Source organism: Scophthalmus maximus, chromosome 10 (genome assembly GCF_022379125.1).
Source record: "Scophthalmus maximus strain ysfricsl-2021 chromosome 10, ASM2237912v1, whole genome shotgun sequence".
Classification (NCBI taxonomy): domain Eukaryota; kingdom Metazoa; phylum Chordata; class Actinopteri; order Pleuronectiformes; family Scophthalmidae; genus Scophthalmus; species Scophthalmus maximus.
Window position 1 is genome coordinate 19817173 of NC_061524.1, and position 21535 is coordinate 19838707.

The following is a 21535-nucleotide window of genomic DNA, read 5'->3' on the forward strand; positions in this document are numbered from 1 at the left end:
TTGCCGACGGATGTGTTGCCGACAGGAAGTGTTGCCGACAGGAAGTGTTGCCGACGGAAGTGTTGCCGACGGAAGTGTTGCCGACAGGAAGTGTTAGCGACGTTGAGTCATGACTGATGAGGTCCAATCAGAGAAATGAATGTGATGATGTCATCAATAATAAACAAACACAACCCAGAGTTTACACTCTGACACGTGACCAGCAGCGTTTCCACACGTCTCTGATTCAGAACAACAGAGATGAACTTTAAAACTAAATTGTATGATTGTGCCCACGTTGCCCTGTACGTGAAGGTTTCACTAGAGCGTGAAGCAGCAGAACAACACAAGTTGAATCAGCTGTTCAGTAGTGTGAGAGATGGTCACATGATCCCATCAGTGATGTCACCAGCTGATCCTCTGCTGCAGCTTTAATCTGATGCTGAATCAGTTTCTGCTCTGATCCGCTTGTTCTCACTTGCCCGGAGTAATCCTGAACCCTGAACTCTGCTGCGTCAGCTGGGACCTGGAGCAACACGTTGCTGTGATCCACATGTTACTGTGATCCACATGTTGCTGTGCAGACAGACAAGCAGACAGACAGACAGAATCTCTGTGACTTTACTGACGGAAGTGAAATGATCTCTCTGGGCCTGTACATCTGAGTGCAGCTCCTCATTCCTTTTAGCAATGAAAAGTGCTCTATAAATGAAATGTATTATTATTATTATTACCTGCTGACAGGAAGGAGTTAAATTTGCGAGGAAATACCAGAGATTCCTGAAATACGTGTCAAGTCTTTGAGGTGTGTAAATACTGCATCCAATGCGTTTTCAAAATATAATGGAACTCCTAGACACTGAGTGAGTTTTTACCACACACACGCACACACACATTACACAATGCGTGCACATGAAGTGTTTAGTGTTTAGCGTTGTCATCAGCAGGTAGAAAAATAGAGAAAATGTAAATGATGACGTCATTGCGTGTTTGCCTTTATTGCATTCATCCATTTCTCTGACGCCATCATCCATCTCTGTTCAACGTGAGAATCCAGACTTAAACTCCATCAGGAGACTTTTATTTTGAAGGGCAGGAGTTCTGTACTTCCGCTGCGCCTCTCGCTAGCTCCGGTTAGCTTCACAGAGCTGGATGACGTCTCCGCCGCTCCCGGTATAAACACGCGCGCTCCGCTGTTCTCCGGTAACGAGCCGCTCTCAGGTCTCTCGGGACTGAACTAACTCAACCGTCCGGTGTCCAGCGGACAGTACCAACACGAACCGACCCACTCCGCCCGGTGCTGACGGAAGAAACTGCGCAGATAACGGACAGGGGGCGCGGAGGAGCGGAGGACCGGAGGACCGGAGGAGCGGAGGACCGGAGGACCGGAGGACCGGAGGACCGGAGGAGCGGAGGACCGGAGGAGCGGAGGACCGATGGAGTTTCCCCGGTTCCCCGAAACGGTGAGGTAACGGGAGCGGGACGAGTTGCCGGTTGCACAGGAACGTCACACCGCAGCAACCTGTTGCCGGTGACCGGCGACGCCACAGACGATGAGCGGAGCCGCAGCGACCTTACTGCTGCTGCTCTGCGGCCGCGCTGCGTTCACGCTCTGCAGGTCCCTGAACGCACCACAGGACGGAGGCGTTCTGCCGCCGGACCGACGGACGGACGGTACCGACGCTACCGACGCTACCGACGGGGCGACCGCAGCAGGGACCGGTGAGAACTGTAGTCCGCTTTTACTGTGGTACTGTGACTACAGAGGTACTTTTACTGTGGTACTGTGACTACATGAGGTACTTTGACTGTGGTACTGTGACTACAGAGGTACTTTTACTGTGGTACTGTGACTACATGAGGTACTTTTACTGTGGTACTGTGACTACATGAGGTACTTTAACTGTGGTACTGTGACTACATGAGGTACTTTGACTGTGGTACTGTGACTACAGAGGTACTTTTACTGTGGTACTGTGACTACATGAGGTACTTTTACTGTGGTACTGTGACTACATGAGGTACTTTGACTGTGGTACTGTGACTACAGAGGTACTTTTACTGTGGTACTGTGACTACATGAGGTACTTTGACTGTGGTACTGTGACTACAGAGGTACTTTTACTGTGGTACTGTGACTACATGAGGTACTTTTACTGTGGTACTGTGACTACATGAGGTACTTTGACTGTGGTACTGTGACTACATGAGGTACATTTACTGTGGTACTGTCACTACATGAGGTACTTTTACTGTGGTACTGTCACTACATGAGGTACTTTTACTGTGGTACTGTGACTACATGAGGTACTTTGACTGTGGTACTGTGACTACATGAGGTACTTTGACTGTGGTACTGTGACTACAGAGGTACTTTTACTGTGGTACTGTGACTACAGTGGTACTTTTACTGTGGTACTGTGACTACATGAGGTACTTTTACTGTGGTACTGTCACTACATGAGGTACTTTGACTGTGGTACTGTGACTACATGAGGTACTTTGACTGTGGTACTGTGACTACATGAGGTACTTTGACTGTGGTACTGTGACTACAGAGGTACTTTTACTGTGGTACTGTGACTACAGTGGTACTTTTACTGTGGTACTGTGACTACATGAGGTACTTTTACTGTGGTACTGTCACTACATGAGGTACTTTTACTGTGGTACTGTGACTACATGAGGTACTTTTACTGTGGTACTGTGACTACATGAGGTACTTTAACTGTGGTACTGTCACTACATGAGGTACTTTTACTGTGGTACTGTGACTACATGAGGTACTTTTACTGTGGTACTGTGACTACAGAGGTACTTTTACTGTGGCATTGTCACTACATGAGGTACTTTTACTGTGGCACTGTCACTACATTAAGTACTTTTACTGTGGTACTGTGACTACATGAGGTACTTTTACTGTGGTACTGTCACTACATGAGGTACTTTTACTGTGGTACTGTGACTACATGAGGTACTTTTACTGTGGTACTGTGACTACATGAGGTACTTTTACTGTGGTACTGTGACTACATGAGGTACTTTGACTGTGGTACTGTGACTACATGAGGTACTTTGACTGTGGTACTGTGACTACATGAGGTACTTTTACTGTGGTACTGTCACTACATGAGGTACTTTTACTGTGGTACTGTGACTACATGAGGTACTTTGACTGTGGTACTGTGACTACATGAGGTACTTTGACTGTGGTACTGTGACTACAGAGGTACTTTTACTGTGGTACTGTGACTACATGAGGTACTTTGACTGTGGTACTGTGACTACATGAGGTACTTTTACTGTGGTACTGTGACTACAGAGGTACTTTTACTGTGGTACTGTGACTACAGAGGTACTTTTACTGTGGTACTGTGACTACAGAGGTACTTTTACTGTGGTACTGTGACTACAGAGGTACTTTGACTGTGGTACTGTGACTACATGAGGTACTTTTACTGTGGTACTGTGACTACAGAGGTACTTTTACTGTGGTACTGTGACTACATGAGGTACTTTAACTGTGGTACTGTGACTACAGAGGTACTTTGACTGTGGTACTGTGACTACATGAGGTACTTTTACTGTGGTACTGTGACTACATGAGGTACTTTTACTGTGGTACTGTGACTACATGAGGTACTTTAACTGTGGTACTGTCACTACATGAGGTACTTTTACTGTGGTACTGTGACTACATGAGGTACTTTTACTGTGGTACTGTGACTACAGAGGTACTTTTACTGTGGCATTGTCACTACATGAGGTACTTTTACTGTGGCACTGTCACTACATTAAGTACTTTTACTGTGGTACTGTGACTACATGAGGTACTTTTACTGTGGTACTGTCACTACATGAGGTACTTTTACTGTGGTACTGTGACTACATGAGGTACTTTTACTGTGGTACTGTGACTACATGAGGTACTTTTACTGTGGTACTGTGACTACATGAGGTACTTTGACTGTGGTACTGTGACTACATGAGGTACTTTGACTGTGGTACTGTGACTACATGAGGTACTTTTACTGTGGTACTGTCACTACATGAGGTACTTTTACTGTGGTACTGTGACTACATGAGGTACTTTGACTGTGGTACTGTGACTACATGAGGTACTTTGACTGTGGTACTGTGACTACAGAGGTACTTTTACTGTGGTACTGTGACTACATGAGGTACTTTGACTGTGGTACTGTGACTACATGAGGTACTTTTACTGTGGTACTGTGACTACAGAGGTACTTTTACTGTGGTACTGTGACTACAGAGGTACTTTTACTGTGGTACTGTGACTACAGAGGTACTTTGACTGTGGTACTGTGACTACATGAGGTACTTTTACTGTGGTACTGTGACTACAGAGGTACTTTTACTGTGGTACTGTGACTACATGAGGTACTTTAACTGTGGTACTGTGACTACAGAGGTACTTTGACTGTGGTACTGTGACTACATGAGGTACTTTTACTGTGGTACTGTGACTACAGAGGTACTTGAACTGTGGTACTGTGACTACAGAGGTACTTTTACTGTGGTGCTGTGACTACATGAGGTACTTTAACTGTGGTACTGTGACTACAGAGGTACTTTGACTGTGGTACTGTGACTACATGAGGTACTTTTACTGTGGTACTGTGACTACATGAGGTACTTTAACTGTGGTACTGTGACTACAGAGGTACTTTGACTGTGGTACTGTGACTACATGAGGTACTTTTACTGTGGTACTGTGACTACAGAGGTACTTGAACTGTGGTACTGTGACTACAGAGGTACTTTTACTGTGGTGCTGTGACTACATGAGGTACTTTAACTGTGGTACTGTCACTACATGAGGTACTTTTACTGTGGTACTGTGACTACAAAGGTACTTTTACTGTGTTACTGTGACTACAGAGGTACTTTAACTGTGTTACTGTGACTACAGAGGTACTTTGACTGTGGTACTGTGACTACATGAGGTACTTTAACTGTGGTACTGTCACTACATGAGGTACTTTTACTGTGGTACTGTGACTACAGAGGTACTTTTACTGTGGTGCTGTGACTACAGAGGTACTTTTACTGTGGTACTGTGACTACAGAGGTACTTTGACTGTGGTACTGTGACTACAGTGGTACTTTGACTGTGGTACTGTGACTACAGAGGTACTTTGACTGTGGTACTGTGACTACAGAGGTACTTTTACTGTGGTACTGTGACTACAGAGGTACTTTTACTGTGGTACTGTGACTACAAAGGTACTTTAACTGTGGTACTGTGACTACATGAGGTACTTTAACTGTGGTACTGTGACTACATGAGGTACTTTAACTGTGGTACTGTCACTACATGAGGTACTTTAACTGTGGTACTGTCACTACATGAGGTACTTTTACTGTGGTACTGTGACTACAGAGGTACTTTTACTGTGGTACTGTGACTACATGAGGTACTTTTACTGTGGTACTGTGACTACATGAGGTACTTTTACTGTGGTACTGTGACTACAGAGGTACTTTTACTGTGGTACTGTGACTACAGAGGTACTTTTACTGTGGTACTGTGACTACATGAGGTACTTTTACTGTGGTACTGTGACTACAGAGGTACTTTTACTGTGGTACTGTGACTACAGAGGTACTTTTACTGTGGTACTGTGACTACAGAGGTACTTTTACTGTGGTACTGTCACTACATGAGTTACTTTAACTGTGGTACTGTCACTACATGAGGTACTTTAACTGTGGTACTGCGACTACATGAGGTACTTTAACTGTGGTACTGTGACTACATGAGGTACTTTAACTGTGGTACTGTGACTACACAAAGTACTTTTATCGTGGTACTGTATCTACACGAAGTAATTTTATTGTGGTACTGTAACTACATTAAGTTCTTTTCCTGTGCTACTGTAACTACATTAAGTACTTTTACAATGGTACTCTCTCTAAACAAAGTACTTTTATCGTGGTACTGTCTATACATGAAGTACTTTTGCTGTGTTACTGTAACTACATTAAGTACTTTTACTGTGGTACTGTCTCTACATGAAGTACTTTTACTGTGTTACTGTGACAACATGAAGTACTTTTACTGTGGTACTGTGAATACAGGAAGTACTTTTATCGTGGTACTGTAACTACATTAAGTACTTTTCCTGTGCTACTGTAACTACATTAAGTACTTTTACAATGGTACTCTCTCTAAACAAAGTACTTTTATCGTGGTACTGTCTATACATGAAGTACTTTTGCTGTGTTACTGTGACAACATGAAGTACTTTTACTGTGGTACTGTCTCTACATGAAGTACTTTTATCGTGGTACTGTGACAACATGAAGTACTTTTATCGTGGTACTGTGAATACAGGAAGTACTTTTATCGTGGTACTGTATCTACATGAAGTACTTTTACTGTGGTACTGTCTCTACATGAGGTATTTTCAATAGACTGACTGATGTCACTGTGAACTGATGAACTCTGAGCTGTTCACCTGTAATCTCAGATTAATACGCAGATTATTGGTGTGTGTGTGTGTGTGTGTGTGTGTGTGTGTGTGTGTGTGTGTGTGTGTGTGTGTGTGTGTGTGTGTGTGTGTGTGTGTGTGTGTGTGTGTGTGTGTGTGTGTGTGTGTGTGTGTGTGTGTGTGTGTGTGTGTGTGTGTGTGTGTGTGTGTGTGTGTGTGTGTGTGAGAGACCTCTGACCTCTGTCTAATCCCTTGTTATCCTGCTGCAGTGAGTCTGATTTGAACGTTCATGTGAAACATGACACGACTCACTGGTTGTTTTAGGAAATGCTGCATCTGATCCTTTTGCTGAGGTCACTTGACCTCTGAGCGTGAGGTCACAGAACCTGCGCCTAAATCTTTTCATCATGTGCCTTTAACGTCCTGTTCCTGCCACTGTGTGTAAATAAAGTAAGGAAGTGTCCGTTCATCGCACGCCGCCCGCCGTCATGATGTCACAGCAGCAGGGCTGACGTCATCAGTTCCTCACTTCCTGAGTGTGTGTGTGTGCTCAGATGTGGAAAGACGGTGGTGGCGCCCCCTGCTGGAGAAGACCCGCCCCTTCGTCCTGGTGGCCGGTCGGAGGCGGAGCCTCGCTGAAGCGTTACAGGTCAGAGACATGAGTCAGTGTCATGATTTACGTTTGTGGATATGAAAACTTATATTTCACAGAATAAACACAGAAGAAAACATTCATGTTTATAATTTTATTAATTTCACATTTCTCTGTTATGACGGTTGCCTAGCAACACTGACACAGATCATTCTGATCATCAACGTCGTCGATCAGGATCAATAACCACCACGTCGTCGTTTTCAGGGCCGTTTGACTGTGGACAGGTGTGTTGTGAGTGGGCGGAGTCAGAAGCAGGAAGTGTCTCCAGCTGGTTGTAGTTTGGTCATCAGGAAGACTTCAGTTGATGATTGTCGTCGCTGATGTTTCTTCGTCCAGTTCAACATCACCTGATGTGATGAGGTCACAGCTGAGCCGACGTGGCTCGGACCAATCACAGTGAAGGACCAGAGCTGCCTGGTTCATGAAACAGTTTTATTGTAATTCATGAAGAGACAGACTTGTCTGGTGTCACAGTTGTTTTTCGTCAGTGACTTTAAACTCAATTTCCCAGAATCCTCTGCTTCCATCCAGAGAGGTGAGAGGTCAGGGCGAGAAGTGAGAGGTCAGTGGAATAAGAGACGGCAGAAGGAAGTTGTCAGTTTTCTCCTGCAGGAACACTGAGATCTGACCACAGGAGTGAGGGGGGAGGTTGTTAGGGGACGGACACTTCCTGTGCAGCTGACAGAAGCTCTGAAATCATTTCCTGTAGAAATCCCCCTGACGCTCACCCACCCAGATTCCACCCGGCCGGGAGGAAATGAGCAGGAAGAGAGGGAGGAGGGATGGAGGGAGGGAGGGAGGTGGAGGGAAGGGGCAGTCCACCCAGAAGAAGAAGAAGAAAGGAAGGAAGGAGGAGGAGGAGGGAGTTCCTCACATGGATTCAGTTTAATAAGCATTGATTCTGCTGTGACCACGTCAGAGTTGAACAGTCTGTTGATCCACAAAATAAAAATCCCAATTGGTCCGATCAGGCTGACGGTTGGACAGACCCCACCCGGCTGAACCGGTCATGACTCAGACTACAAACACCCCCTCCCTCCCTGCTGCACAATGATGTGACTCTACCTCAGGACAAAGGACAAAGAGAGAGAGGGTGGAGAAAGCAAATACGCCTCAAGTTAAAGACGGATGCTGCTCCTCACTGAGGTCACAACCTCTGTCCACTGATGTAACGACCTCTGTGCACTCACACCAGGTCCAGGTCCGTCTATGGACCAGGTCCTTCTGTGGACCAGGTCTGTCTATGGACCAGGTCAGTGTGTGGTCCAGGTTTGCTGTGGACCAAGTCCAGGTCCGTGTTGTGATGCTGACGGTGTGTTTCAGGACGGACACCCCGACCGGCTGCAGTGTGGCCTGGAGGTGGGAGGACGACTCTTCCTGCTCGACCTGGAGAAGAACCAGTGAGTCTGATCAATAAATATTCCACATGTTGAAATGTAAGAAAACATGCGAAACATGATCACTACAGACTGTAATGTGCCTGGTTCCTCTCCTGCAGCGACTGTGTAATCATAATAATCATAATATCACATTATGATGAAGAGTCTGATCTGTGTCTTCCTGCAGCGGCTTGTTGCCCAAACCACCAAACGTCTTCTACTACCTGCCCAACGGCACGGGGGTCACTGTGAGGGCCGAGCCTGTGGTGAGTCAGTGAACACACCACCCTGTGTGTGTGTGTGTGTGTGTGTGTGTGTGTGTGTGTGTGTGTGTGTGTGTGTGTGTGTGTGTGTGTGTGTGTGTGTGTGTGTGTGTGTGTGTGTGTGTGTGTGTGTGTGTGTGTGTGTGTGTGTGTGTGTGTGTGTGTGTGTGTCTGTGTCTGTGTGTGTGTGTGTGTGTGTGTCCAGCTGTCTGAATGATGTTGTGTTTGTGGGTGTCCAGCTGTGTGACAGATGTTGTGTGTGTGTGTTTGTGTGTGCGTCCACAGACTCAGTGTTATTACCACGGCAGTGTCAGAGGTTTCCCTCGGTCCCGTGTCGCTCTGAGTACCTGCTTCGGACTCCGGTCAGTGTCTTACTCCTCATCAACACACTGATCAATATCAACGACATCATCAGTATCAATGACATCATCACTACACTGACATCCTCAGTATCAATGACATCATCAGTATCAATGACATCATCACTACACTGATCAATATCAGTGACATCAGTATCAATGACATCATCAGTACACTGATCGATATCAATGACATCATCAGTATCAATGAAATCATCAGTATCACTGACATCCTCAGTATCAATGACATCATCAGTATCAATGACATCATCACAACACTGATCAATATCACTGACATCATCAGTATCAATGACATCATCAGTATCAATGACATCATCAGTATCAATGACATCATCAGTATATCTGAGCAGCAGTGATGAGATGTGACCTTACTCTCGAGGACGAGCTGATTTGAATGTGGGGATCAAAGGTCAGAGGTCACTGTGTGAACACCGTCAGCATCACAACACGGACCTGGACTTGGTCCACAGCAAACCTGGACCACACACTGACCTGGACCTGGTCCACAGAAGGACCTGGTCCATAGACGGACCTGGACCTGGTGTGAGTGCACAGAGGTCGTGACATCAGTGGACAGAGGTTGTGACCTCAGTGAGGAGCAGCATCCGTCTTTAACATGAGGCGTATTTGCATTCTCCACCCTCTCTCTCTTTGTCCTTTGTCCTGAGGTGGAGTCACATCATTGTGCAGCAGGGAGGGAGGGGGTGTTTGTAGTCTGAGTCATGACCAGTTCAGCCGGGTGGGGTCTGTCCAACCGTCAGCCTGATCGGACCAATGACGTGAACTGACGCCGGATTGGTCACAAAACCAGAGAGAAACATTTTCTTCTCCGACGACAGAAAGAAAATCAGAAACTAAATCTCTTCAATTCTAAAAAAACCCCTTCAATCTGCAGGATTTACGACGACCTCTGACCTCTGCAGCAGGATTACTGCACGACGACCTCTGACCTCTGCAGCAGGATTACTGCGGTTTACTCAGCGGCTCGCGTGAAGAGAGTGGGTCCAGAGTGTGGTTCAGGGTCAGGGGGTGCAGAGGGACAGAGTCAGGCACTTTACTGCACCGAGCCTCAGCCGCCAGCAGGCGGAAGGTTCCGCAGATTAAAAACTAACTGAAAGAGGCGACGCATCAGAACAAAAGATTCTTTTTAAAAATCAGCAGACACATTTTCTGGTTTGTCCATGAAATCCTAAAACCTTCTTCGTCTTTGTCTTCGTCATGTGACATGGAGACAAAGACGCTGTGAGTCGTGAGGGACTCACAGCGTGAGCCTGTCGCCTTTGGCAACAGGCTGTAGCTGCACAAGCAACAAATTGACCACAAATTTTCATTTCATCTCTGTAGAGTAACATTCTGAGAGGAGCACGGCAGGAGGTCCAACATGTCAGAGAGAAAAAGTGTAATTTTCAATAATATTTTATTGATAGAAATTCAGTGTGTTTTCAGTCTGATAGTAGTTACACATGTTGTTAATTAATTCAATTCACGTCTTTGTATGAATGATGAATCTGTCTCGTGTCTTCATCTCCAACATGAGCAGAATATTTTTCAGACAACACACAAACGTACGTACGGTCCCTGAAGGCTCTGCCTGACTCCTGATCCGCTGCAATTTCCTCCTGCAGCGGCGTCATTGCCATCAACGCCACGCTGAGCTACGAGCTGCAGCCGCAGGACAACCCTCTCCACCAGCAGGGGGCGGAGGAGGAGGGCGGAGGAGGGGGGAGCGGAGGAGGTGATGAAGAAGAAGGTGGAGTCCACCTGCTGTTCTCCACCGGCCCACTGGAGGGCGACGGAGCTGCAGGCTGTGGAGTGTCCCACACCCCTATCCCCCCCATCCACAGCTTCACACACACACACAGGGTGAGACACACACACACACACAGCTCCCAGGGTGCATTTCACTGAGAAGCAGCCAATCACATGCTGTCACTGAAGCTACAGGATCAAACCGATCACCTTCTGATGACTGTCCATTGCAACAGCCGCTGAGGCTAATGGGTATTGTAGTGTTTAGAGCTGTCAGAACATGAACCAGGGTGTCTGTGAGGTCATGTGACTCAGTTACTGTTGCTCTGCTTCCTGTCTGACCTCTGACCTCTGTCTGCAGAAGAAGAGAGACATCCTATCTGAGACCAAATACATCGAGCTGGTGCTGGTGGTCGATCACCAGGAGGTGAGAGTGAGAGTGAGTGAGAGAGAGAGAGAGAGAGTTCAACTCACTGAACTTTATTTAAATTCCTAGGGGATATCCCATAGACTGCCCCATAGACGACCAGTGACTGTATATAAAGATGATCAGAGACTGTATATGAAGACGATCAGAGACTGTATATGAAGACGATCAGAGACTATATAAAGACAATCAGAAACTGTATATAAAGACGATCAACGACTGTATATAAAGATTCCTTTTTTACAAAGATGGCGCTAACATATCTCAGATACGGGCGCCGCCATCTTGTTCTTTCTCATTTAGCAAAATTCAAAAGGTCAGAGGTCGTGACCGCCATCAAAATGGGAAGTTGATCTGAAGGCAGCGTGTTTCGTTCAGTGTAAACTCTGATGACATTCTATATGTATGAATGTTTATATATCTATATATATAGATGAATATATGTCCGGTCGTTCAGAGTGAAACTTCATGAAGAAACATTCCAGCAAGAAGTGACAGTTTCTCAGGTTGATCATTAATGTGGTCTGAATTAATAAATCATGATCACAAGAATCATGATCATGAAATATTTATTATTAATTTACCTGCAGCAGCGTTTTATCACCACAAAGTGGCAGCATGTTGTAACTGACGCTCTGCTCCTCACAGTTCATCAATCACCAGAAGAACAACAAGACCGTCATCTACCGCATGTTGGACGTGGCCAACCAGGTGGACTGGGTGAGACCTCTGCCCTCTGCCCTCTGACCTGGCTGTGACTGTAGACCAGTGTCAGTCAGCCTCTCTCTCTCTTTCTCTCTCTGGTGCAGTTCTACCGGCCTCTGAACGTGCGCGTGGCGCTGACCGGTCTGGAGATCTGGAGCGACCGTGACAAGATCCCCGTGGAGAAGAGTCCAACGGACACGCTCAACAACTTCCTGCAGTGGAGGACCAGAGAGCTGCTGCCGCGCCTTCGCCATGACAACGCCCAGCTCGTCATGTAGGAGGACCACGACGACATTCACCCAGACAAAAAGTCTCTTATTCTGACCCACGGTGAAGATAGTGACTAACGTTTTTATCGTGCAGGGGCGGGGCTTTCGAGGGCACCACCGTGGGGATGGCGTCTCAGTCGTCCATGTGCTCCAGAGACCGGTCGGGTGGTGTCAACGTGGTGAGTGTCACCTGTTCACCCGATCCCCTGATCACCTGTTCACCCGATCACCTGTGAAGATGATAAAGACAAGATGTCCGTATCTTAGTGTTCTGTATGGTTCTGATTGATGTCTCGCCTGCAGGATCACCTGGTCAGCGTTCTGGGCGTCGCCTCCACTGTCGCTCACGAGCTTGGTCACAATCTGGGGATGAACCACGACACGGCCGAGCGCCGCTGCTCCTGTCAGAACGAACCGCGGCTCGGAGGATGTATCATGGAGCCGTCAACTGGGTCAGTACCAGATGATTTGACCCGGTTCAGATGATTTGACCCGTGTCAGATGATTTGACCCGGGTCAGTACCAGATGATTTGACCCGGTTCAGATGATTTGACCCGGGTCAGATTTGACCAGATGACCCGGGTCAGTACCAGATGATTTGACCCAGTTCAGATGATTTGACCCGTGTCAGATGATTTGACCCGGGTCAGTACCAGATGATTTGACCCGGTTCAGATGATTTGACCCGTGTCAGATGATTTGACCCGGGTCAGTACCAGATGATTTGACCCGGTTCAGATGATTTGACCCGGGTCAGATTTGACCAGATGACCCGGGTCAGTACCAGATGATTTGACCCAGTTCAGATGATTTGACCCGTGTCAGATGATTTGACCCGGGTCAGTACCAGATGATTTGACCCGGTTCAGATGATTTGACCCGTGTCAGATGATTTGAACCGGGTCAGTACCAGATGATTTGACCCGGTTCAGATGATTTGACCCGGGTCAGATTTGACCAGTTGACCCGGGTCAGTACCAGATGATTTGACCCAGTTCAGATGATTTGACCCGTGTCAGATGATTTGACCCGGGTCAGTACCAGATGATTTGACCCAGTTCAGATGATTTGACCCGGGTCAGATTTGACCAGATGACCCGGTTCAGATGATTTGACCCGTGTCAGATGATTTGACCCGGGTCAGTACCAGATGATTTGACCCTCAGGTTCCTGCCTGGGCAGCAGTTCAGCAGCTGCAGCGCCTCAGACCTGTCTGTCTCTCTGCTGCACGGAGGCGGGATGTGTCTGTTCAATGTGCCGCAGCCAGAGAGCATGCTGGGAGGAGCTCGCTGTGGAAACCTGTACGTGGAGCGAGGGGAGGAGTGTGACTGTGGGTTGCTGGAGGTACCGCCTGTCTGTCTGTCTGTCTGTCTGTCTGTGTGTGTCTGTCCTTCTGCCTGTCTCTGTCTATCTGTCTGACTGACTGTCTGTCTGACTGACTGACTGTCTGTCTTCACCCGTCTGTCTGTCTGACTCTCTGTCTGTCCATCTGCCTGTCTGTCTGTCTGACTCTCTGTCTGTCTGTGTGTCTGTGTGTTCTTCCTGGTTGTGATGCTGTGTTCTGATTGGTCAGGAGTGTGAGGACCTCTGCTGTAACGCCTCCTCCTGTCGTCTGCTTCCTGGAGCTCAGTGTTCGTCTGATGGAATCTGTTGTAACGACTGTAAAGTAAGAGACAGACCTGTTAATCACCTGCAGCTTCAAACCTCATGGCTCTGCCCACGTCTCACTGTGACTCCTCTTCCTCAGTTGCGAGCGGCGGGCTCTGTTTGTCGCGAGCCCATTGGAGAATGTGACCTCCCTGAGTTCTGCACAGGCTCCTCCCCCCACTGCCCCCCAAACGTCTTCCTGCAGAACGGCGAGCCGTGTGAGGACGGCGCCACCTACTGCTACGGAGGTGTCTGTGCCAGCATGAACACCCAGTGCCAGATGATGTGGGGCCCCAGTAAGAACCAATTCACACCAGTCTATATCACTCAACACTGTTAACCAGTTTATACTGGTCGTTACCACGGTGACCAACCTGTCCATCTTTTCTCAGACGCCACCAGTGCTCCACCCATTTGCTTCTCCTCCGTCAACAAACAGGGAAACAAATATGGAAACTGTGGTCAGCTGATCAACGGCTCCTACGTCCCCTGTGGAACCTCGTGAGTAAACACAGTACACACACACACTACACAGACTGTACAGACACAGTACACCCAGGACACCACAGTACACATAGTACACACAGAGTTCAAAGGAGTTCACACAATACACACACAGCACACAGAGTTCACACACAGTACACACACAGTTCACACAGTACACACGCAGTACACCACATTACACACAGTATATACACGGTACACAAACACAGTCCACAGTACACACACAGTACACACACAGTACACAGTACACACACAGTTCACACTACACACAGAACACATAGTACACACACAGTACACATTACACACAGTACAGACTAGTACACACACAGTACACACAGTACACACAGTACACAGTACACAGACACAGAACACAAGGTAAACAGACAGTACAGACAGTACACACAGTCCACACACATTACACACAGTACACACACAGTACACACAGTACACAGGCACAGAACACACAGTACATACAGTACAGACAGTACACAGTAAACAGACAGTAGACACAGTACACAGACACAGAATACACAGTACACAGACACATGACAAACAGTACACAGACAGTATTCAGAGTACACAGTACTCGGAGAACACAGGTTATTACAGTACACAGTACTCACAGTGCACACACAGTACAGAGTACTGAGAGTACACACACAGTACTCGGAGTACGGTGTCTTGTAATAACCCCACCCCGCTGTCGGATGCAGTGACGTGCACTGTGGCAGGATCCAGTGTCGTGGGGGTGGGGAGCGCCCCCTGCTGGGCTCCAACGCAGAGATCCTCACCACCACTGTGCGCCTCAACCACAGCGACCTGGTCTGCAGAGGAACCTTCTTCCACCTGGGGGACGACGTGTCCGACCCGGCCACAGTGGCCCCGGGCACCGCCTGCGGCCCAGGACAGGTTAGCCGGCACCAGTGCCCCCCGCGGGCCTGGAGGAATCACTGACTAATAATATGTGATCTCAGACGCTGAGAGTTTCTCAGGATGTTTCTGGTTTCGTCTCAGGCCTGTTTAAACCAGAAGTGTCAGGACGTGTCGGCGTTCGGCGTCGACGACTGCCGCAGGAAGTGCAGCGGTCACGGGGTGAGTGACGGACGACCCTCTCCTGCTCTGTCCTCGACGGACACACCGGCTGTCTGATGTGAACAGGACGTTTGTGTGTGTGTGTGTGTGTGTGTTTCAGGTGTGTAACAGTAATCAGAACTGTCACTGTGATGCGGGCCGGGCGCCGCCGGACTGCAGGTTCTCTGGTCATGGTGGCAGTGTGGACAGCGGACCGGCCACGGCTGCTCCGGGTAAAAACACTGACCACTACACCTGGGGTCCATCTTGTCTCTGACTCAGGTTAACACGCCTGTGTGTGTGTGTGTGTGTGTGTGTGTGTGTTCAGAGTCTGACCCGGTCCGAGTCGCGATGCTCGTCATCTTCCTCTTCGTCCTGCCGCTGGTTCTCTTCTTCCTTGCTCTTCGCCTCCCTCGTGTCCGTCGGCGTCTCTTCTGTCTGGGATCAAACAGCCCATTTCAAAAGGCTCGACAACACAACCGGTAACTCTCTGTGTGTGTGTGTGTGTGTGTGTGTGTGTGTGTGTGTGTGTGTGTGTGTGTGTGTGTGTGTGTGTGTGTGTGTGTGTGTGTGTGTGTGTGTGTGTGTGTGTGTGTGTGTGTGTGCGCGCGTTTTGATAAACTCATCTCCTGCCTGTCAATCATCTGAACGGATTATTATTTTATATAATTCTGACTTTGTTCTTCAAATATTATATTCTGTTCACGACTGTAACATTTCATAGCTCATCTTCAGGTTGACTCTGGTGTGTTTTCTTACCCACAATGCAGTGTGTCTCACTGTGAGATATGGGGCTTGGAGTTTGAACCCATCCACGTGTCCAGGTACTGCTGGACCTGTCAGGTCCTGGTGAGACCTGCAGGGTCCTGGTGAAACCTGCAGGGTTCACGTGAGACCTGAGACCAGCAGGGTACACGTGAGACCTGCAGGGTCCTCGTGAGACCAACGGGGTACACGTGAGACCTGCAGGGTTCTAGTGTGTAGTCGTCCCTGTAGAGTCAGAGTGGTGAAGTCCTGCTCTTTAGTCAAATCGCGGACTTCGCCTCACTGACAACATGAAAACCGGTTCAGGACATAAAGCTGCACTGATCCACATCAAACCTCCAGGGAGCTTTCTGGGTAATGAAGTCCTCAGATCTGACGTTTTCAGGTGCAGCTTTACGTGTGTGTTGTTCAGTAGCTCCGCCCCCACATGTCTGTGACGGTGGTTCATCTTCCTCCAGAGAAAATAAAATAAAACCTGGTCTTCATCAACTGACAACGTTTTTTCTCTCCCAGAACTCCGGCGATGGATCGAGTGGACGACAGAAACGGAGAGCAGGTCCGACCGCTGAGATACCACCTGAACCCACCAGCCGACATCCCACTGACACCGCCCCACAAAGAGGTAACCACAGCAGCCTCACCAACACTAAGCCCGCCCCACAAAGAGGTAACCATAGTAACATCACCAACGCTGACCCCGCCCCACAGAGAGGTAACCATAGCACCCTCACCAAGACTGAGAGGTAACCGTAGCAACCTCACAGACGCTGACCCCACCGCACAAAGAGGCAACCATAGAAACCTCACCAACACTGAGCCCGCCCCACAGAGGTAACCACACCAACCTCACCAACACTAAGCCCGCCCCACAAAGAGGTAACCATAGTAACATCACCAACGCTGACCCCGCCCCACAGAGAGGTAACCATAGCACCCTCACCAAGACTGAGAGGTAACCATAGCAACCTCACAGACGCTGACCCCACCGAACAAAGAGGCAACCATAGAAACCTCATCAACACTGACCCCGCCCCAGAGAGGTAACCATAACAACCTCACCAACGCTGACCCCGCCCCACAGAGGGGTAACCATAGCAAGATGCATTATCCAACAGGAACAAGAATTTTGTTCAGTCTCTCACTTTTATTTAGAAAAGCTGATGATGATGAAACGTCTTTCAACATTTATTGTGAAAGGACAAAGCAGATGGAAGTGACATCACAGCTGCACGTATTCTCTTCTTCCTGCTCACGTTAACACTTCTTCAGCTGTCACTCTACTCTGCTTCCTGTTTTCTCTCCTATCAGGTTCATGACAGACCTGCTCCTCCCAATAAGCCACTCCCCCCTGACCCCGCCCTAAACTCCCTGCCGCAGGTAACCTCACCTGAACTCACCTGTTCACACGGGATCACGCATGTTCACGTGTGGCTGCTACTAACGTGTCAGTGTGTGTCGTATGTGACGATGGTGTAAGTCCGATTTTCACTGACAGGAACAGTTCATAATTTTCATAATGTTTTATAATTTACATCATTTTCATCATCTTTTGTTTTATTGTTGCACTCAAATAAAACCCCATGTTGATCAGAGAGGACATTCATACATTAATAGTGAATTTTTTTTTATGATAATTAAAAAAAGGAAACAGATAAGTGTGAGTGATGATGTCATGCCGTGAGGCGACTTCACATCATCCAGACGCCGGTCGACCTCGAGTTGCTCATGTTAGAAATGTTGAACTGTTCCTTCAATCTGATTCTCTCTTCATAACTTTCATAACTGTGACTCTTCTGCTGCTTCCGCCTGTCACTCAGCGACCGGCCCCGCCCACCTCGCCTCTGCCCCCCGACCCCCCCTCCTGCCAGGTACAGTCATCGCTGCCTGTAGACGTGTCGTGTCGCTGTCCGTAATCAAAACGTGATTAGTTTTTGTACCGATCACACAATCAGACAAAATCACTTGATTATATGATGAATCCCACGTTTCCCCATTTTCATTGACAGTGTGAGAATAAAGGAACAGTAAAGAATCAATATGTGACTTGTTTCAAACCGTGGCGTCCGCACGATGACAGACGATTAGTATCAGCTGATGGATTCTTATCTCCTGCTGCTTTATTAAAACATTATCATGTTTCATTCTCCTCTGACTTTATTAAACTTTTCATCTTTCTGTCGCTCCTTTTCTTCCTCGCTAACCTTCCAGCAGCTGGCAAGTCGCCCAGCTCCACCCACCAAGCCCCTCCCCCCTGACCCCGTCACACCTGGACAGGTACTCGTCCCCCGCATGCTGCTGGCTGTTAGCATGTAGCTGATCGATCTGTGATCAGAACTAATCGCTGTGATCATTGGGACGTGTTGGAGAGACGTGATCTGATTGTTCTGATTGATCTGATTGGCTGGAATCAGACGCTGTGAAACAAGGACAGACGTGAGGCGTTCAGGAATATGTGTCTGTTTTATATCACAACCACATGTTTGATTTCACCTCAGACTGAAAAAAAGAGAATAATCAATAATGAAAATAAGAAAAAATCAAAATAATTGACAATGAAAATGATCAATAATCAAAATAATCAATAATCCAAAATAATCAATTTGAAAGAGTTGCAGGAGGTGTAGAGTTAATATATATATATATATATATACACACACGATTCATAAAAACATTGAATCGATCTCGTAGTTTCACGATGTGACGTTTGTGAATGTCTCATTCTGAAAAAGGATGATTTTTCATGTTTCTTCATGTTTCTTCAGGTTCTTGTTCCACTCAATCCCATGCTGCCCAAGAAGCCCCGCCCCTTGGCCCCGCCCCCTCACCCCGCCGCCCTCGCCTCCAACACCAAACCCCAATCGCACGGCGCCGTCGCACCTGCCGGCGCGTCACACAGGTAACAACTGATGGGACGAGGCGTTGCATCTCGTCACCACACTGATGTTGATACGGATATATATGTATGTATATGTATATGTATATATATATATATACATATATATACACACACACACGTTTATATACATACATAATATGTATATACACACGCGTATATATGCGTAAATGTATATACACACACGTATATATACATACATAATATGTATATACACACACGTATATATACATACGTATATATGTATATATACGTATATATATGATTCTTAAGATGATGTTATCAAACTTTCATGACAGAAATGTTATTATAAATTAAAATTAAAAACATATACAACTTGAAATGGGAAAATAAACATTTTTTGTGTAAAACATTAACATGAAGATAAATACTCATCTGTTCTGTGAGAGTTTGAAGTGATTGATGAGTTGATTATCTTGAATTGATCCGAACATTTTTACGAGGAAAGGTTTTGACTTTGAACTGTTGATGGATTCACGGAAACGTCTTCCTCAGATCTTTGTGTTCGTCTCTATGCAGACGACCTCCTGCTCGTCCCTGTCGACCCACAATCCCTCAGGTCGAGTCCTCGCCGCCACCGCCGCCATTCTGAGCTGGACGCTCTTTACTGCTGCCGAGTGACGATGAGGATGGTGAGGATGAAGATGAATTTACCATCGGATTCCTCACAGAAATTGTCAGTAAACGTCACAGTGCCTTGCTCGGCGGCACCTTGGCAGCGGGGCAGCGGACGCTCACATTAAAGTGTCTCGAGCCCCCCCGTGGGCAGCCGGGCACCAGTGCCTTGTGGGTAAAGACCCTGAGGAACCTGCTCTGAACAGAACTCATGTTTTTATATAAAACGACTTTAGGGAAAAAAACATTTTTATTCTTTTGTAAAGTGAAAATAGAAGACGAACGTTGTTTCCTCCTCCGAATAAACTGGATTATTATTTCATCTGTTTATGTTTCTGAACATCGGGAGATTAACAGCAGGACGAGGGAAATACAAATGTAACTCTCAAAAAATATTTTGAAAAATATTTCAAGAGTAAAGTTGTTACGATTTGTCAGTGTTGAAATAAAAGTTTTCAGTCACTTTAATGACAAAAATCTTCCGACATATTTTTCAAAATATTTCAATATTTGCACAAAGCTAATGGCGACATTTTTGACCTTTGACCTTTTCCTTGTAATGTTTCATGACTTTGTCCCAACATCTCAAATCTTCTTCTTCAGAAGTTTGAACTTATTCTCAAAATATTCTGATTTCATTTTTTTGTGTTATATATTTCAGATGTATTTTGACTTGATGTGTTATTTCTTCTGATGCTCCGTCATAGTGAATGTCTTTGTCACCGTCCTCGACGTGTCCTGTTCTGTTGTTTCAAAGTGAACTGAAGCCTTTACCCGGAGGGAACTTCTGGGTTCTCCTGCCGGGAGAGGCTGTGATTGGCTGAGCTCGATCATGTTTCTGATCTATTCTGCATAAGCTGTTCATGACGTCACGCTGCTGCTAATTTGAAAGACGATATGATAGCGAGAAGTTTTACTTCCTGTTTCTGATTCCAAACAATCACAAATGTTTTTTCTATAAAATCATATTTTTCAATTGTTCAGTTTGAGTTTGTCACTAAGTGCTGCTGAATCACTGATCTGATTACAATGCTGTTATAGAATATTAATGTTGTTATTCAGATTCAGACGCTCAAGTGTTTGAAATGAAAATATGGAGAATCCCAACTGTTATTAAACATGAAATAAATCAACAGGTTTCTGGATAATATGAAAAAATGAATTCAACATGTAAATGACTCTATTTACAGTCACTTTATATGAATTCACTGATCGTCTTCATATAAAGTCACAGATCGTCTTTATATACAGTCACCGCTCTTCTTTGTATACAATCTCTGATCGTCTTTATGTACAGTCTCGCTGATCATCTTCATATACAGTAGCTGATCATCTTTATATACAGTCACTGATCATCTTTATATACAGTCTCTGATTGTCTTCATGTACAGTCTCGCTGATCATCTTCATATACAGTAGCTGATCATCTTTATATACAGTCACTGATCATCTTTATATACAGTCACTGATCGTCTTTATATACAGTCACTGATCGTCTCTATATGCAGTCGCTTTATTGTCTTTATATACAGTCACTAATTGTCTTTATATACAGTCGCTGATCGTCTATATATGCAGTCGCTGGTCGTCTTTATACAGTCACTGATCGTCTCTATATACAGTCACTGATCGTCTCTATATACAGTCGCTGATTGTCTTTATGTACGATCTCTGATCATTTTTATATACAATCGCTGATGGTCTTTATATACAGTCTCTTTATATACAGTCAGTGATTGTGTTTATATACAGTCACT

General features: G+C 46.4%; 1 protein-coding gene across 11 annotated transcripts; it reads left to right on the plus strand.

Annotated features, from left to right (window-relative positions):
• The first annotated feature begins 1128 nt into the window (after positions 1-1128).
• Positions 1129-20911, plus strand: adam15 (ADAM metallopeptidase domain 15). Of its 11 annotated transcripts, none has more exons than XM_047334934.1 (25): positions 1129-1701; positions 6989-7083; positions 8413-8489; positions 8656-8734; positions 9017-9093; positions 10737-10974; positions 11222-11299; positions 11936-12007; positions 12097-12266; positions 12356-12440; positions 12565-12713; positions 13429-13606; positions 13836-13928; positions 14010-14205; positions 14302-14410; positions 15127-15322; positions 15428-15505; positions 15606-15717; positions 15813-15966; positions 16763-16871; positions 17558-17626; positions 18067-18117; positions 18458-18523; positions 19012-19145; positions 19659-20911. In XM_047334934.1, exons 1-25 carry the CDS (start codon positions 1533-1535, stop codon positions 19753-19755), a joined length of 2931 nt encoding a protein of 976 aa, XP_047190890.1. In that variant the 5' UTR covers positions 1129-1532; the 3' UTR covers positions 19756-20911. The 11 variants fall into 11 exon arrangements, 9 of the variants coding, with proteins under 9 accessions (XP_047190890.1, XP_035463790.2, XP_035463780.2 ...); XM_035607897.2 differs by having other exon boundaries at positions 18461-18523; XM_035607894.2 differs by having other exon boundaries at positions 1130-1701; positions 19683-20911.
• Positions 20912-21535: the final 624 nt, after the last annotated feature.

What these genes read in the sequence shown, in the direction of transcription:
- adam15 (XM_047334934.1), top strand. Translation starts at nt 1,533, where the DNA reads ATGAGCGGAGCCGCAGCGACCTTACTGCTGCTGCTCTGCGGCCGCGCT. An exon ending in GGCGACCGCAGCAGGGACCG is followed by an intron (nt 1,702 to 6,988) that starts GTGAGAACTGTA and finishes GTGTGTGCTCAG; the next exon opens with ATGTGGAAAGACGGTGGTGG. An exon ending in TGACACCGCCCCACAAAGAG is followed by an intron (nt 16,872 to 17,557) that starts GTAACCACAGCA and finishes CTCTCCTATCAG; the next exon opens with GTTCATGACAGACCTGCTCC.